The 16702-nt window shown below is 36.5% G+C and overlaps 2 protein-coding genes across 6 annotated transcripts; both read right to left on the bottom strand.

Moving 5' to 3' along the window:
• Positions 1-315: 315 nt before the first annotated feature.
• On the bottom strand, positions 316-4083 carry LOC117925429 (auxin-responsive protein IAA27). The gene is made up of 5 exons (XM_034844434.1): positions 3416-4083; positions 2472-2701; positions 1305-1446; positions 954-1015; positions 316-683 (listed from the first exon to the last, which is right to left on the bottom strand). Exons 1-5 carry the CDS (start codon positions 3904-3906, stop codon positions 646-648), a joined length of 963 nt encoding a protein of 320 aa, XP_034700325.1. The 5' UTR covers positions 3907-4083; the 3' UTR covers positions 316-645.
• A 2224-nt stretch (positions 4084-6307) lies between these two features.
• Positions 6308-16364, bottom strand: LOC117925737 (NADPH:adrenodoxin oxidoreductase, mitochondrial). Of its 5 annotated transcripts, XR_004653021.1 has the most exons (15): positions 16223-16364; positions 15918-16022; positions 15335-15448; positions 15203-15256; positions 14906-15022; positions 14321-14430; positions 14152-14225; positions 13487-13548; positions 13082-13277; positions 12683-12746; positions 12484-12551; positions 10969-11114; positions 10513-10784; positions 9573-9614; positions 6320-6971 (listed from the first exon to the last, which is right to left on the bottom strand). XR_004653021.1 is itself a non-coding variant. In XM_034844833.1 (14 exons), the coding sequence occupies exons 1-13, from the start codon at positions 16337-16339 to the stop codon at positions 10551-10553; spliced, it is 1461 nt and encodes a 486-aa protein (XP_034700724.1). In that variant the 5' UTR covers positions 16340-16364; the 3' UTR covers positions 9305-9614; positions 10513-10550. The 5 variants fall into 5 exon arrangements, 4 of the variants coding, with proteins under 4 accessions (XP_034700726.1, XP_034700724.1, XP_034700725.1 ...); XM_034844833.1 differs by lacking the exon at positions 6320-6971 and having other exon boundaries at positions 9305-9614; XM_034844835.1 differs by lacking the exons at positions 10513-10784; positions 10969-11114 and having other exon boundaries at positions 6308-6971.
• Between the last annotated feature and the right edge of the window lie 338 nt (positions 16365-16702).

The following is a 16702-nucleotide window of genomic DNA, read 5'->3' as shown; positions in this document are numbered from 1 at the left end:
GGGCCTCAGAACAAGCACTCACATCTCACTGGTCGCTGTCCCCTTTATTTTCCTTTTTCCATGCCATCTCATCCACACGCCTCCTCCCTCTTCCTCTATCCCTTCCTCCACAATTCATAAATAAAACCAAAATAATTTCAATCTGGTCTCTTTTTTTCTTTTCTTTTTTTCTTCCATTTTGCGTAATGTGCTTGAGAAACAAAAGGTTAAACCAGTGAGACTAGATGGAGAATATGAGCTTAAAATTTTTGTTTCCTTTATTTTCCTCTGGATTCTCAGCAACCAAACAGCCATATAAGAGAGAGAGGAGAGAGATTGGTGGTACAGCAAACCATTTACATAGCTAGTATTGAAGCCTTAAGCAGCCAGCAATCAGAAATTCAGAGTACATGGAGAGGGGGAAGAAGACTTAAAACAAACCTAAGAAAAACCTTCGACTGTCTACAAAGATACCTCCCGAGTCTTGCCTGCTAGAAAGTTTTTTTCAGTACACCCCGAGTCTTAAAATATTTTGGAACATATAGAATTAAGGAAAAACCAAGCTGAACCTTGAAAGGCACTCAAGGTTTGTAGCATTCAGATATAGACCACTTCCACTGTGTTTTTCTTATACAGAATATTTGATCCATCTGCAGTAATATTACACTAGTTGCGACTCTTGCATTTCTCCATTGCCCTTGGGGCTGCCATAATCACATCACAAAAAATCATCAGTTTCACATGTAAGGACTCAATCAACTGATCAAAACAAAAGCAGAGTTGGGTATGGGAATTTCTATCAAAAGTATCGAGCCACCATCCAAAACAATAGGCATTTCTATCCATGCCCATATTTCTCAGTGATTTGGGAAGATTTGGGGTGGGAGCAGAGGCCAATTTATTCCATAATAATCACACAAAAAAAGAAAAAAAAAGAAAAGGGAAGGGGACAAGGAAGCTCAGAAAGCCCATACCTAATCCAATGGCTTCTGAACTCTTCATTATCCTCATTCTCTTGCAAGAGTCTGTAAACATTCTGCAACAACAAGCAATAACAATATTTTAGGAGGAATTAGTGCTGCATACTTTTTTTGTCTTCTAAGACAATGACATTTATTTATTTCTAAAAATAAAATAATCAATAATAACAGCCAGCTGTGTGACCATGTCCGACATCATGTGAATTTTTCTGTTGTGCATAGGTATTTTGTGTCGGTTTGTTTGAGAAATTGCAATAATGGGATCCAAGTTGGGATCCCGTATGTTGAAGAATTTAAAGGTATGAGAAGAAAGTCCATGAAAAATGAGTGGGAAATGGCACTTACTCCCAAGGAACATCGCCAACTAGCATCCAGTCACCGTCCTTGTCTTCATAAGTGAGTACGTACTCAGAGCCATGGAGAAGATCCATTAGTCGACTCTCACTCAGACCATCTCGAATAGGAACTCCATTAGAACCGCATTGCCCTGAACCAGTCGTTCACAAGCAGAAATGAACTCGGTTAATGAAAACCAAAAAATATTTTGAATCTACCAAAAGAGAGCTCATTTAAAAATAAAAAAATAAAAAGAATCTTGAATGCTGCTTCCTGCCTTCCATTCTAATAAATGAGAACTGGGAATTAACTCCTTCATTCAAGAGAAATGAATGTCTAATTAATAGGCCCTGTCACCATCAGAGGGCAAGAAGAATCGAATTTGATTATAAGTCTTTTAGGTCTCTAAAACTATTCGAGTTCCTTAGGAACTACAGTCAAGGAACAAAATCACCAACATAGATTTTATTTCCAACTATTTATCCTACACTAGTAGTTAAAACAGACGAAGAAGAACTGCAGATAGATTTAAGATTACGTATTTCTAATTATCCATAAAGTGCTTTCCTGCTGCCACAATCAGATGGCTGGAGTTTAAACTCCATCCAAATATTCATTTCTAATTTTCAGGCATAATAACTACCAATTTTCATGTCGCTTCTCATGTTCTGATTGATAAATTTAAGTAACTGGGCACTTCGACATCCTACAGAAATTGAATATTATGTCTCACATGGAATGCCAAATAAACACTTAAATTTTTGGTGGCCTTGTTTCTATTTTTAAAAACATAATGGATGAGTTCACATTCAAAAACAATATTACAAGTTAATGAAGTTGATGCTCACCTACCGCTATTATTTCCACACATCCTTAGTCAAACACTGAGCTTTTTCAAAAAATAAGACAAAAAATACAATTAGCACGCGCAGGCAGAAGAAATTATGTCTCCATATTTGTGGGTGTGTGACAAGAAAGAGAAATGATTGGTTTTCATACCAAATTTTCCACACAATGGCATGTAGAATAATTCCTTTTAGAAACCAAGGGCAATTACCCTTGTGTCTGTTTGAAGAACCTATTTGGGACGTTAGGTCATAAGATTTAGCATTGCTTGATCGGAAAACATGAAGCAGCTAAACAAGGGCATGGGATGGGATTTGCGAGTTTGCTTACCAATTGTAAAGCAGCTGAACATCTTTTCTAAAGCTGAAGAGAGTTCCACATAGGTGGAGTATAATTTGAGATCAACTTTCCTAAGGTATGGAGCACCATCCATACTGACCTTGACGTAAAGACACCCGGATCCTAACTTGCCTTCCGCATCCTCATCATTCTTTGGAAGATTAGATGCCATTGAATTCTTCCGGAAAGACCGAATTGGTGGCCACCCTACTACCTGTGCTCTGTCAGATACATAAACATGAGGAATCTTGAGTTCTTGCAGATCTCTTGGAAAGGAACCATAATTAACTTATCCTCCCACTTAAGTGCAATTCAAAACCTTGTACAGCCAAGAAACAGCCGCAATTTCCTTTGTTTAAAACCAGAGAAAAATTCAGACCAAGATGGCAGATTAAAGAGAATCTCATATCCATATATATACCCTTTTAATTGTATCGAATTGAGTATTTTATTTTATTTTTCCCTTTTAAAAAATCAAAACAACAAAAATCCTACTTTCTTTTTCTTTTTCTTTTCTTTCCTCAGTTTTCTAAAGAAACAAACAATTCGAAGAATTTAAAGGAACCTTCAACGTTAAAGCTTAAAAATTCGTCAAGACACTGCAAAATAGAGGGAAAAAAAGGGGAAAAAAAGTGATAAAATACACACACACAAGTTGTAGAGCAAATTAGCAAACATGAAGCCACCTACAAGCGAACAGAAAAAGGCAGGCAGAAACACCCAGGAAAGAAAAAAAAAAACCAACTAAAATCAGCTAAGTAAATTCTCCAAAAGAAAAAATTCAAGACCGCCGAGAATATCATTAAATAATACCAGAAAATAATCTAACAATAAAATAAACGCACCAAAAAAAATAATGAAGAAAGAAACTAACTCATAATACTAGTTATTTTCTTGGGTAAGAAAAAGGAAGAAAACATGAGAAAGATGGTTACTTTGCGGCAGGAGCAGAAATCTGAGGCTTTTTCTCATGCATAGGCTTTGGCGACTGCGGAACGACGTCGTTCTTAACTGGAGTACCCAAACTCGAGTGCTGATTGTTGCTCTCCGACCCACCAAGATGCTTCCCACCACCATTTCCACCTCTGGGAGAGAACAAGCCACCACCTTTGGCCAAATCAGTCTCGGATCCACCACTCCCGGAGAAGACCCACTTGCCGGAACCACCATCAATGGCGTCAGAGAAGCCTCTCTTGGCACCAGAGACCAAGTTCTTCAGCACCCCAAGTGGGTATCCATTCTTATCCAAACCCCCAACTGAGTCAATCCTCTCAGGTGACTCAGAACCAGGCAAACCCAGCCTCAGCTCTGTGGCCTTCAAGTTGAGACCATTGCTGCCCTCCGAATCAGTGGTGAGCTTCTCAGAGCTTTCCATTGAAGAAACCTCTGACAAGCCTATGTAATCATGCTCCAGTTGCTTAGACATCAAACTTCAACAAACATGAAAAAGGGTCTATGAAGAAGAAAAGCAGAGGAGAGCTTATCTACACAAAGAAATATGAATACTATTATACAGTGTTAATTATGAAGAAGAAGAGAAGGTTCTTTGGCCTTTCTCTGTATCCTTTTTTATCTCCACTATATAACTTCTCTCTGACCTCTCTCCACCGTAATTTAGGAGATGATGATAATAATTTATTAATTTTAGACTAAATAGCCAAAGTGTCTTGAAGATGGAAGTGGATTTTTATTTTTCTCTTATTTTTTATTTTTATTTTTCACCTTTTTATTGACCTTTTCCAGCAACTATACCGACAGGCCATGGAAAGATTTGGTCTTTTCCGTGTTAATTACAATATGTTTTTATGTTTTTTTTTTCTCTGGTATATTTCTCTTTCCTGTATCTTTCTATTTCTTTTTTCAGATATTTGTCCTTTCATGATATTTACAAGGCAGAACATCATAGGTCACAAACGTAATTACACTGTAAAATTTAAGAGGCCTTAAAATCATAATGTTTTCTTTTAATATTTTATATATATATATAAGTATAGAACTTAGCAAGAAGCTAAACTGGAGAGGAGGAGCGCAAGTTAGCAAAAACAGGCTTTGGGAGAAATGAGAACTCAAAAGGACGGAAACAGATCGCACGGAATCGCAGAAAGGGATTGGACGAACGCTGTCTCAACCAAAAATTTTCTTGGATTTTCCGTCGGACAACTGAAAAAGAAAAACATCCAAGAAAAAAAAGAGAAAAAGAAAGAACTCTGTTGGGTTTTGGCCTATCCATCGTTCTGATTCTCGGGAAAAAAAAAATGAAAGAAAGCAAAAGAGAAATATTTTCAGTGGGATTGAAACGCGATGAATTCATCCAAAACCCTAGAAAGTGAGGAATTTCGGGAAAGCTGACAAGAGACGACAACTGCCAACGAAACTGAATCGAGGAAAAAAAAAAAAGCGGCAGTTTGAGAAGCGGAAAAAGAATAAAAAACAAACTCAATTTTCTAAATAATCTTTATTACATTCACATCTAACAAAAAAATAAAGAGAGAGAGAGAAAGAAAGCTGTTCTTCGCGTATTTGAAATTTTTTTTGTAATGGTTGGGTTGGGAGGAGATGGTGGGGCCAAAAAGGCAGTGGGTGGAGGGTGTCAATTGTCATCGAGCAGTGTACAAAAGGGTAGAGATGCGGTCACCGCACTTTCTCCAATACGCGCCACCTCTCTCACACACTCTGGGAAGAGACCTAAGCTCAGCTATCCTACGCCTAATGCCCATTGCTGCCGCTGCCACAGCGTTTGGTGGTGGTGGGGCATTGTGGGTCCCTTCTGCCTGCAGCCTGCAATTTTTTTTTAGTTTTAGTTTTAATTTTAATTTTAATTTTTCTCAATCGCAGGCGTCCCACGTGGTGAATCTGGTGATAAACCAAAGATAGTGGGGGATAAGCTACAAGGCCTACGACTACAACTACCAGAGAGAGCTCCCCTTCCTCTGACCCCACTTTTCAAGAATCATTCTCTGCTTTTTCTTCTTTTTCACCACTCACCCCCTCTCTGAAATCAGAATCCAGTCCCCGTGAACCGACCTTTACTCCCTCCGTTTATCTTCCCCTTTTTCCTTTTTGTGGAATACCATTTATGAATTAACTCATCTTCCAAACTATTCATTATAAAATAACCATGTTGGAAAAATGGAATTCTTTTTTATTCTCATTTTCAAAGTAGTTAAAAAGGCAACATTAGTTGGACTTGGTAGTTGGTGCCTGTACAGTATAATAGGGCCGTCCAAGAACTTTATTTGAAGTTCAAGCATTTAAAAATAATAATAATAATAATAATAAAGAGCAATTAAAAAAAAAAAAACCCAGAAAGTGGGGCACCCAGTTCCAGAAATGTAAAAGTAGGAAATAAAAAAGAAAAAAGAAAAAAAAAAGGGACTTAAGAGAGGGAAAGAAAGGGAGGAAGGCAAACAGGGCCTTAAATGATGTTCCAGCAAGAGATAAGGATGTCATAATCAGAGAGGAGACTTTTAAGAGGGTGTGGGGAGACAAGATGAATCTTGAAACAGCAGCCCATGCACCAGATTTGATTAAACATTGTGGAACCATAGCCTCCTCCTTCACTCCCAATACCCAAAATCTAATGGACCCTTCTCCATCATAAAATTATACATACATGTTTATTTTATTTTATTTTATTTTTATTTATGTATATCTGCAAACCAGATACACTAGATCAGACTCCATGGACCCCACCTCCCCCATTTTTAATTCCAAGATGCTCCTTGCTGAAAATCAAGCTGATCCGACATTATCACTTCTCCATCATCAACCCCCCTTTCTCTTTCTCATTTCCATCTCCCTCCCCTTTTTTCTATTTTACATTTTTTTGGTTATTTACATATATTATTTTATCTGGGTCTGAGTTTGTAAGATAATCATCAAATACAATAATAACAAGAATGATTATAGAGGACAGCTACAAATATATTGAAACAAGTGTCAGACCAAGGTTGATATTATTAATACTTAGATGATAATGACATGATAATGAAGGATGAGTATGGAAAAAGTGATTAAACAAGAAACAGAGTGCTTTCGCAGTCACCACAACAGAGGAATGTGTAGTCCAATGGTGGATAATGGGGATGGAATTGTCAAGTACTGTGACAAGTAATCCTAGGTGTCCCAAGTGCACCCGTGTACTTGCCTAGGTGCTAAATTGACTACACTGATTGGGACCAACATTATATGGATTAGAACCAACACTGGTATGACGCCAAACACACAAACCTTATGATCTCAGCTTGTATTATTTGGGTGGTTCAAACGGTTTCTGAGGCCAAGGAACACAGTAAACACACACAAATTGCCTATTGTTTGAATCTTGTGAACCCATTATGTGTCTTTAAAGTATGAGAGTTCAAACCTCTTACCAACACCCTGGCATTTTTTTAAGTCTTTCTCTGCACTTTCCGGCCTTTTTTACACTTTCTGCTTAGGCTGGAAAATTTGTACGTGAAGCCCTTTTCAGAGTGGTTCCCAGTTTTTGATCTACAAGAGGAAAAGCAAAGGGATGAGTGGAATTTCACCAAACAATAAGCCACAAGTGTTGGTTAGATGTTGTAAATGTAACTGTGGTGGTGGGTCTCCAAGGCACTTGTGAAGACAAGAATTGAAGCATTGTATTGATGCACAGCTGGGTAGTGGGGTTCCAAAAACAAAAAAGGCTACAAGTTTCATAGTGCTGCCACTTGGTTCTATCAATGGGGTCCCTAAAGAGAATTATTGAGGTCAGGAGGGCTGAATCTCTCTCTCATTTTTTTGCACTATCAGTCATTCTACCAATCTGTAGAACTTAAGGTCACAGATTCTTACTTCTTACTCAACTTGATAATCCCAAGGCAGATCAGTCCTTTTGCAGCCCCCGCTGAGACCAAAGGACCTTTGGCCAAAGGCCAAGCAAAGCCAATCACCAGCACTTTCAGAGTTTTACGATAAGTACAATTTGGTGATTCTGCAGTTCATGTTCATGCAAACACACTACAGCAACATTAGAGAGAAAGGTTGAGACATATGGCTAGGAATGTGTTTTGAAGCAACTTCCAGGAAGAATTAACTTACACAACAATTTCTATGATGAGGCCTATGGATGTTTTAGTTCAATGTCTTTTTCAAAGGTTGGGGGGCTCAAACAGAATGGTTGGGCATGAAACCTGAACAAACACTTCTCCCTACCAGCTTCCTTACATGGAACAGAACAAAGGGTACCATGCAAGGCTATGAGTTCAATAGTAGAAATATATATAATTTTAGTTAGAAGTCATTTCTCTTTGAAAGTTATCCCAAGGATACTCTTTAATTACAGAAGTCTCTTCCATGGTTAAATCAATCAATTTGCAAACAAGAAAAATGAACATTTCAGACAGGACTACCGAGCCCACGAATTTCCACTAGATGATAATTTGAAATGAAAGGGAAATATTTTATTGCTCAATGTCATAGAGAACTCGTAACAGATAATGATGGAAACATAATTACACTACAGAGATGATGAGACAATAATATTCATTTAGTATAAAAGTTCAAGCATAATATCTTAGTTGCACAAGAGAACTGTCTAATGGTGCTAGATGCAAAAAATTGAAACTTCATTAATCATCCAAATTCAATGTCATTGGCAGGTAGACTGGAAGACAACGCCGCATATCCCATCAATCAACCACCAAAGAAGCTTCAATTGATTGAGAAAAAAAGGAAAAAGAAAAAAAAAAAAAAAAAAGAACGGCCGACTGCCTCTAAATCCCACCCACAATAGTTCCAAATATTTGTCATTTCATAAAGTAAACGGTATTATGGCTTGTCAGAGAAATTGAGATTAATCCAGAACAAGACCATTGAATAATTGATACTAAATTAGATCTTTGATGATGAAACAACGCGGTTAGGAGTTGTATATCAAGACACTTCTTCTCAGTTTCATTTTTGACCCTTTCCCAAATTAAATCTATGAGTTTAATGGAGAAAGGCAATGGCAACTTCCAGAGAACCTTAGCCATTTTTACCATGAATCATCCTCAATGACATCAGCTTGAGTCCCTGACTCTAATTGTGAATCTGTGATATTGTTTCAGTAGCCACAACTCCAAAACTCCAAGTTGCAAATCACTTTAAGAATAGCATGGTTATAGCTATTTTTGTTGGTGACAGACCCATTGATTACAAGGGGTTGTACAGGGCTGTCTGGACTTTGATATAGAAAACAAGCTTTTATACTGACTATACATTAGTACTAAATTTGACAGCAGTAACTCCAAAATTTCAACACACTAAAATGCATTTTATAGTAGAAAACCAAAATTTGATTCACATGTTGAACTGCCAGAAATTTTGGAATGATGCCAGTATGGAATAAATAGTTAAACAATTGAAGATCTCATTAAAATTTTTAACCTTAGGGTTAAGGTTCATGGGGAGGTCTCTAGAGCATGTCTGCCCAAAAATATTACGTTCACATTTGCAGACCAAAATTTTAGGTCAGCTTCTTGTTTAAAAGGATTCATAGAAAACAACTTCAATGGAGGTTTGGAGTAAATCCATGTAAAGGGCCAACTGGAATTCTTTTTCCTGAAGAGGGTAGTACGTATACCAGCTGAATATTTCAATATTCTTAGTGGAGGTTTTAGTTGGGAATCATTTAGGCACAAAAGTGACATCCTGGTGTGACATAAGAGTACTGAAAATTCAATCCTCCCATGATACGAACCACAATTAAAGACACACATATTGGAAGACTTGGAGCAGCTAGTTTCTTTGAAGATAGCAGCAGCTTTCCTAAGTGCTTACCATAGACAAACATGGTGGAATTTTGACTTTGCCCACAACTATTGACTTAAAAGCAATTGTCAACCTGCTTTAGATTAAAAAACTCATTACACTGAAAAAAAATTCCCTCTAAAATGAAACCAAATAATGGTGAGGGAAGAACTTCAAACTTGCAATCGCATTCAAAAACAAAGATGTTACAAGGCAAGCACGATAGTTCAAATCCAAGACACCAAAAGAAAAGAAAGGAAAAAGGGGACAAGCAACTTGGTGAATTATAATAGCATGTAAATCTGAAAAGGACATAAAAAGATACAAGAGGAAACTGACTTGTCTTCACTGCTCTTTTCATTTCTTCCCCTCATGCAAGACCTGGCACACAAACATTACCACAATGAGTACATGAATAGTAATGAAAGGCAAAGAAGAAAAGCTTAATCCTCTACCATTACAATTTCACTTTGACAAGAATGCAGTATTGGCAAACAAGAGATCCACTCCATATATCAAAAAGGATCTCCAAAGCATCTGCCACTACCCAAGTTACTTGGCCAGGAAATCGAGAGTTTATTATTTAAACAAAAATTAAAATACAAGTCTGACCGCAATAACGTTACATCGCCTCCTTCTCCAACTTTCCTTCCATTTTAGGATAGGAAAGGGAGAGTTTTAAAATGAACAAATTTCTCTTTTTTTCTATTTTTCATCACAACCAAATGAGAAAGCTGTTTTTCTTCTACTTTTATATGCTAAAGAACATGTTCTGATTAATATAATATTATAAACTAACTGATAATACTTAGCCTACAACTCCAATTTAGAGTGGTATCCTAGAGTGATTGTATCATACAAGTCTCAGATTTAAACCAGTAAAGTAACACCTTATACATATAGTCCATTATTTGGCCCAGATAAACGGAAGGACAAACACAGGGATGTTAAAATTTACAATTGAAATTGAATGAGATCCTAAGTAACTGTGTGAATGGCAAATATAACATATCTTGGCATATTTATAATCTAATTTTGAAGAATTGGAACATTGCAAGGGAAGCTCAAATGAATTAAAGGTAAATCAAAAGATAACTGAGCTACAACATGCAATTAGGACAAACAGAGTTTGGACCTCAAATACTCCTTTGGGGTTGATGAGGATTATTATTTTTTATGATAAAATTGGTACATATTGTTTGCAGTGGCATCAGCACTCTATAACCCAAAAGGTGGGTGGGGCGTTACAATTGAATAATAAGCAAAATCAATTCTTAACCTGTTAAAAAAGAAAAAATTATTCCTCTCCAGGTTGATTCATTCCATGGTAACTTTCAGTAGCTCTTCCCTCGTGGTTAATTTTTCTCTGGGTTTGTTTCTCAAACTCCCGAGCCTCTTCTCTTCAGAATCAATCTTTTCCCAGGTACTGAACGATAAAACTCTGACATTCCTCTCAGCTAATAACTGAAGGAGGCCCTCTCGGCCTGGTTTAGGCAAGCTAGATGTGGATGGTAACTTTCCTTGTTCAAGGTCTTCAGATATGCTAGCAACCTGTCATGGTACCATGGCCAATTAGCAAAGCCAGCATTCCCTATACATAACCCTATTTACTTGAACTTCAAATTTCAGAATATTAACAGGAGATGACACTTCATGCATCACTGATGATGGACACAATCCCAATCTCTAAAATTTAAAATAACTTCGTGTGTCCAGGGTAAAAGAAACTACTTACAGTTTCTTCAGCACAGTAAAGGTTTGTAGCAATGATTCCAGTTGGTCCTCTCTTCAACCACCCACATACATATAATCCTTCCTCAACTAGTGTAGGATTTCCAGTAGTATTACTTAGAACTCGACCTTGAATATTTGGAACTATGCCTGGAAAAGAAGCCTTAATAGGTAAATAAACATGACATTTGAAATTTTTTGAAGATGGCTTTTGATGCACATTTAAGAACCACTATAGATGGATAAAATGTAGATGGCTATAAAAACTATTTATATAGTCTATCGGCACACGATATGAGAAAAGATCTCCTCTAAAATATAAAATTTCAAGTAGTTATAAAGACTTAATGAAGGATGGCTACCCTAAAATTATCATGTGTTGCGTACCCTAGCAAGTGAAAAAAGTAAAAAAAGAAAAAAAAAAGACAGCCTAGAGACAATAATAATTAAACTTATGAGTGAACTGCAGAGTCATCACCATTACAAGTCTATTTGACTTTTCCTCCTTAGAATTATATACATGTGATTGAATTAAGTGTTAAAAAAAGTATATTGTCTCAAAAGAAATAAATAAACAAAGATTTAATACCAGTTTCAAGACCATTTTAATGGCATTGAAATGTTCTCTGTTGCAGCTTTCTATTCCGTTTTGGTGTCAGGAAGATTAAGAGTTATTTCCAGTTGCTGTTTTATGGAACTTGTGAATTTGGACAAGAGTGGGGGATTTGCATGGGAAACTACATGGGGAAGGATTTTGACTTTGGACCAGTTGAAAATGAGAGGTTTGTCCTCAGGAAACAAAAGTTACATATGTAGAAGGGAAGAACAGAATGTTGATCATATTTTTTTACATTTGGTGACTCTGCAAGAATATTGTGGCAGTTGGTCATCTCTGTGTTTAGCATAGAGTGGGTGATGCACTCTTCAACAAGACTAATGTTTGTTAATCTGGAATGAGTCCTACATTGGGAAGAGGCATAAGAGGGCATGGATGAGTGGCCCTTTGTGTTCTTTTGGACAATTTGGTGGGAGAGAAATAGAAGGGTATTTCAAAACGTGGAGCAATTGGAGCAAGCATTCAAATCCATTTTTATGTATAATTTTTTGGAATGTCTTAGGCATTGCATAATGGAGGCATCTATGTCTTTGATTGATTTTGTTGATTGGTTAGTTTCGTAGTAGAATAGAGTTAGTTCTGCAACCCTCTTTTTTGGCTTTTTTGCTTGGCACCCTTTGTATATTTCCCATGTACTCTGGTGCACTTTTACTATAGCTCTTTTTAAAAATTTCTTCTAGTTACATACATACATACATACATACATTTATATATATATATATATATATATATATATATATATATATATGTATATATAGATTCCAAGTGTTTATCCAAAAAATAAATACTCAATGTCATGGGAATATTTTTAATGAAGGAAGATTATATGCATGTAATAAGCATAACTAAGAGTGAAATGTTTTAATGTCATGATCCATATTTCTTTTTTTTCTTTTTTTTTACCTTTATGATGATCAAAGGGTAAACCATTGATAGGTACAGATTTGTAACCAATGCTCTTTAGCACTATCCTGCAAAATGGGAAAGCACATTGTCATGGTAGTTAGTAATTTAGGCAGATAAAGAAAGAGCTATATGGAAGAGTAAGCTCTGGTTCCCTATTCATACAGATCATTCAGTTCTCTCTCTCTTCATATATTACCCGCATTCAAGATCTTCGAACTGTCCAGTACCCACTGCAATCTGTTTCCCAGAGCCAACACTTTCTACAAAATCAAATTAAGACACTAATTAACAGGCATTTGAATATCTCATGGACATGCAATGATTGAATTTGTGTTTTGCGCCCATTTTTTTTCAGGACAACTTAACAACTTCCTACTTTTGTTCACTTTTTCAGAAAAAAAAATGATGTGACTTTTGGGATTTCAATAATGACCACACTTTGATATTACCATCAGTATTTTGGTAACTTGCATTCAGGATTATATGCACAATGCCTATGGCAGAGGCACTGCAAGAAACTAAGATATCCAGCAATCAAGACGAGAGGAGCCTTATAGAGTTACTTAGCAGAAATGGTTAGAGAGGATATTATTACCTTTAAGAATTGTCTTCTCACAGCGCACACCTGCAACATGGCCATTTCTGTCACCTGAATCCAGAAACCTATCTGGCTTCCGGAAGAAAACAAAGTGCAGTTCCCGTTGATCTGAACTGGTAAGAGAAGGTCCTGAGGCCGCCTTAGAGAGCAACTCATAAACCCTCCTCTGAATTCTATTATTCTTCAGTTCTTCCTTTATCAACAGATAGAAATAATATCAACATGGGAAAAGGTAACAAAGAGACAAGAAACAGATAAGAGTTCATGTTTCTGTGACATTTTTATATCACCCAAAAAAATGGAAATAGAAAATAACCAACATTCTTATTCCTAGGATGAAATGCAATCCCCTACGTTAAATGTGAAATTTAGCATACTGGATAATTGATAATCTAGATATACCTCATCTGCTGGGCTTTTAAGTAGATCAGATTCTTGAATGTGAACATTCAAATCCTTAATACCTGCAATAAGATGTAAAAGCTTCCTTAAATATCAATTATTTTTACCAGACCTTAATTATCACATTCAAATGAGGTCTTTACATAACAACAGAAACATCAGAAACCATGATAAAATTTAAAAGTTAACTTAGATTGAAAATCATGAACCTGATCTATCAAATATAGAAGATTTCAGATAAAGCATGTTTGCATCTTATAAAAATGAGACCAACTAGAAGCATACATGCCAGTTTTAAGTAAACCATGTGATATTTTAGATGAAATCAACCTTTTAATCCTTTTCCATGGGATGTAGATCATAGCAACAGATTAAAAAAATCAGCAACGGAATAGGCAAAGAAATAAAATTAAAAATTAAAGTTTAACAAAAAAGTAAAAATAATAAAAAAATAAATCAGGCCACCATTCGATCTACCCAAATTTAAAACCTCAACCTAGAATAAACCTTACTTCCTCTACTACTGATAGCACCTGTAAAGTGGGTCAAAATGATCAGGCAGACTCCCTTTTCAGCAATGAACCAGAAAATGCATTCCAGATACAAAACATCGATAAATGCTCAGATTTATATCTCTGGTATGGATGCTAGAGGCTAAGAATTACCAAGAATTTCACGTAGCTCTTTTGCAGTACAAGCTGCTTGTACTGGTCCACGTCTTCCTACCAAATACACTTTCCTGCAATTAAACTGATATCATTTATACAAATACATAGAGGATCCAAATGAAGTAACCAAATTTTATCTGTGCAATCAAATGTTGGGGCATAAAACCTTATAGAGCTCTCCTCCAGAGCAGCCAACGCATGGCTGGCAATATCAGTTTTTGCCAATTCCATTGTAGGTCGTAAGAGGATACGTGCAACATCAAGCGCAACATTACCCTGAAAATGTAAAAACTTTGTCAATGCCAAGGCCCATAGACAAGCACTTGTTTTGGGATTATAGTGATTCATAACATGATCAAATATATATACACACACACACACTTACACACTCCTCCTTTTCTACAGTACAAACATAATAAATCAATTAGTAACAAATTATCTACTACTTAAGCTGTTTCCCTTGGAACATCAAGAGACAGCATAATTAGAAGTCCTTGCTCGTGTAAGGAGGACATGTGATCTGGTCCTTTAGAAGCACACTTATTTTGGATTTATAAATGCAAGCTACAGAATTCATTAAGATCAGCATCTAAGAATAGTCTCTGCATGAGTATAACAGCTGGATGAAGATATCCGGACAAGGTAAAGTTACAAGAGATAACCAATCTACAGGAGCACTGCCAGTCACTCATCAGATTTAACAATCATACCACTAGACTTGCTTCCTAACATCAAAAATGTATCAAGATACCTGACCAAGAATAACAGCTGTATCAGTGCTCTTCAAATCAGGATCCAGGTTTTTGCAGTCTGGATGCCCATTATACCACCAAACAAATTCTCTAGCTGAGTGTATTCCTGCAAAATCCTGGAAAAGAAATACATAAACAACAGAAACTACATCTACCCTTATAACATTTTGAAATTAAATTATCAAAATCCTGAAACCATTAATTCAGTATATGAAATCCCTTGTGATAGAAAATAATATGCAAGACTAATGGATAATTTAAACAAAGGCACAAAACATTATTTTTATAAAACGTACTTCTCCTGGAATACCAAGGACTCTGTCACTTTCAGCACCATATGCAAGCACAACCTGCTCGATTGCATCCAACATTAATAAACAATAAGAAAGCAGTCCAAGATAAATAACATAAGAGAGAAGCTACACTACCACATGATACAACTCACGGAGTTCCGAGAGAGAAATGGAAGATCCAAGAGTCACATTTCCAATGAAAGAGCACCGATCATTTTGTGCAACCCGAGAAAATTGGTTCACCACAATCTGTTGGAAGTATTCTGGTATAGTAAGATGAATTAAGAGGATTATTTTACAAAATAAAGGTAAAAAAAAAAAAACAAAGATAAGAGCTCTTGATCATATGAAGAACATCAGATTGTGATAAGGTGAAACTTTGAGAAACACATTTCATAACAGAACAAAAAATTTTGGGAATAGTTAATTATAATTCACGTGAGTTTTATTAGTTCTGCACTTTCACGGTACTTCTGGATATAAGAGCCTTTCCTTAATTTGAAATACATCTGTTAAATTTTGATTTGGCAGGGAAACTTCGAAGAATTTTGTGAATTAAGGCTATATTCGGGGGCTCAGAACATGTTTTCATTTGAAGCTCAAATTCCACAGAATTTGAAAATCTTGTTTCTGCTGTGGAATATAGTACTTCTATTAACCGGGACTCCAGATTCCCAAGAACCAAACATCAGTACGAGAGCAATAGGTAGGGATTCACCTTGGTTTCGGGATGATCAGGTGCCACACCAGAGCGGACCAATCCAAACGGAGTAGGCAATCGATCAACAATGTCAATTTCTGCTCCTTGATGCGCCTTCAGCATCTAGTAAAGCAAATTAAAAAACAGAAAGACTTATATAATTCCCCTTCTAATTCAATATCAAAACAACCTTCACTTTCATTGCACCGCAAATGAGCTAAAAAATTGTTGAAATTTCATGTAGTCGCTTTATAAAAAATAGTTCACACTTTCCTATTCTTTTAGTAAACTTTCTCAGCAAGCAAACAGAGAGCAGAGTGTACCTTTTCAGCAGTGTAGAAGCCAGCAGGTCCGCTTCCAACAACACAAACGCGTAATGGATTTGAAGAAAGAGAAGAGAAACTTCTCGAAAACCATGTCTTCGCACGACAAAACGCCATCTGAATCTGATACTATTGAGATTAATCTCAGATTACGGGGACAGCAGCGAAGGTAGGGTTTTAAAAGCGGTCCAAGGAAGATGGAGGATAATTGGATATGGGCTTAGAATATTATGGGCCTTTTGGGCCTATCTTAGGAAGCCCAACTATACTTGGGCCTGCAATTTCATCCGAACCTTAAAATTTGCAAATTGACAATATGTTAAAATGGGCCACATCTGATTTTGGGCCCACTTTGCTTGAGGTTTGCCTGCTTACATATGACTCTTTGGCGCGTTTGCATTAGCCGCTTATTTCTCATTTCATTAGAATCTGAAATCCAAGCTTAAGCCACAGCATAATTTCAAAGAGACAACTTTTGTG

Source organism: Vitis riparia, chromosome 11 (assembly GCF_004353265.1).
Source record: "Vitis riparia cultivar Riparia Gloire de Montpellier isolate 1030 chromosome 11, EGFV_Vit.rip_1.0, whole genome shotgun sequence".
Lineage (NCBI taxonomy): Eukaryota > Viridiplantae > Streptophyta > Magnoliopsida > Vitales > Vitaceae > Vitis > Vitis riparia.
The sequence above is the reverse complement of the archived record's forward strand: the minus strand, read 5'-3'. Positions and strand labels throughout refer to the sequence as shown.

Excerpts from the sequence above, each read along its gene's own strand:
- LOC117925737 (XM_034844833.1), bottom strand. The coding sequence starts at position 16,339 with ATGGCGTTTTGTCGTGCGAAGACATGGTTTTCGAGAAGTTTCTCTTCT. Across the intron at positions 14,226-14,320 it reads CTGGAGGAGAGCTCTATAAG|GAAAGTGTATTTGGTAGGAA; the intron begins GTTTTATGCCCC and ends GTTTAATTGCAG. Across the intron at positions 13,278-13,486 it reads TTAAAAGCCCAGCAGATGAG|GAAGAACTGAAGAATAATAG; the intron begins GTATATCTAGAT and ends CTGTTGATAAAG.
- LOC117925429 (XM_034844434.1), bottom strand. The coding sequence starts at position 3,906 with ATGTCTAAGCAACTGGAGCATGATTACATAGGCTTGTCAGAGGTTTCT. Across the intron at positions 2,702-3,415 it reads ATTTCTGCTCCTGCCGCAAA|AGCACAGGTAGTAGGGTGGC; the intron begins GTAACCATCTTT and ends TGTATCTGACAG. Across the intron at positions 1,447-2,471 it reads GTTCAGCTGCTTTACAATTG|GGCAATGCGGTTCTAATGGA; the intron begins GTAAGCAAACTC and ends CGACTGGTTCAG.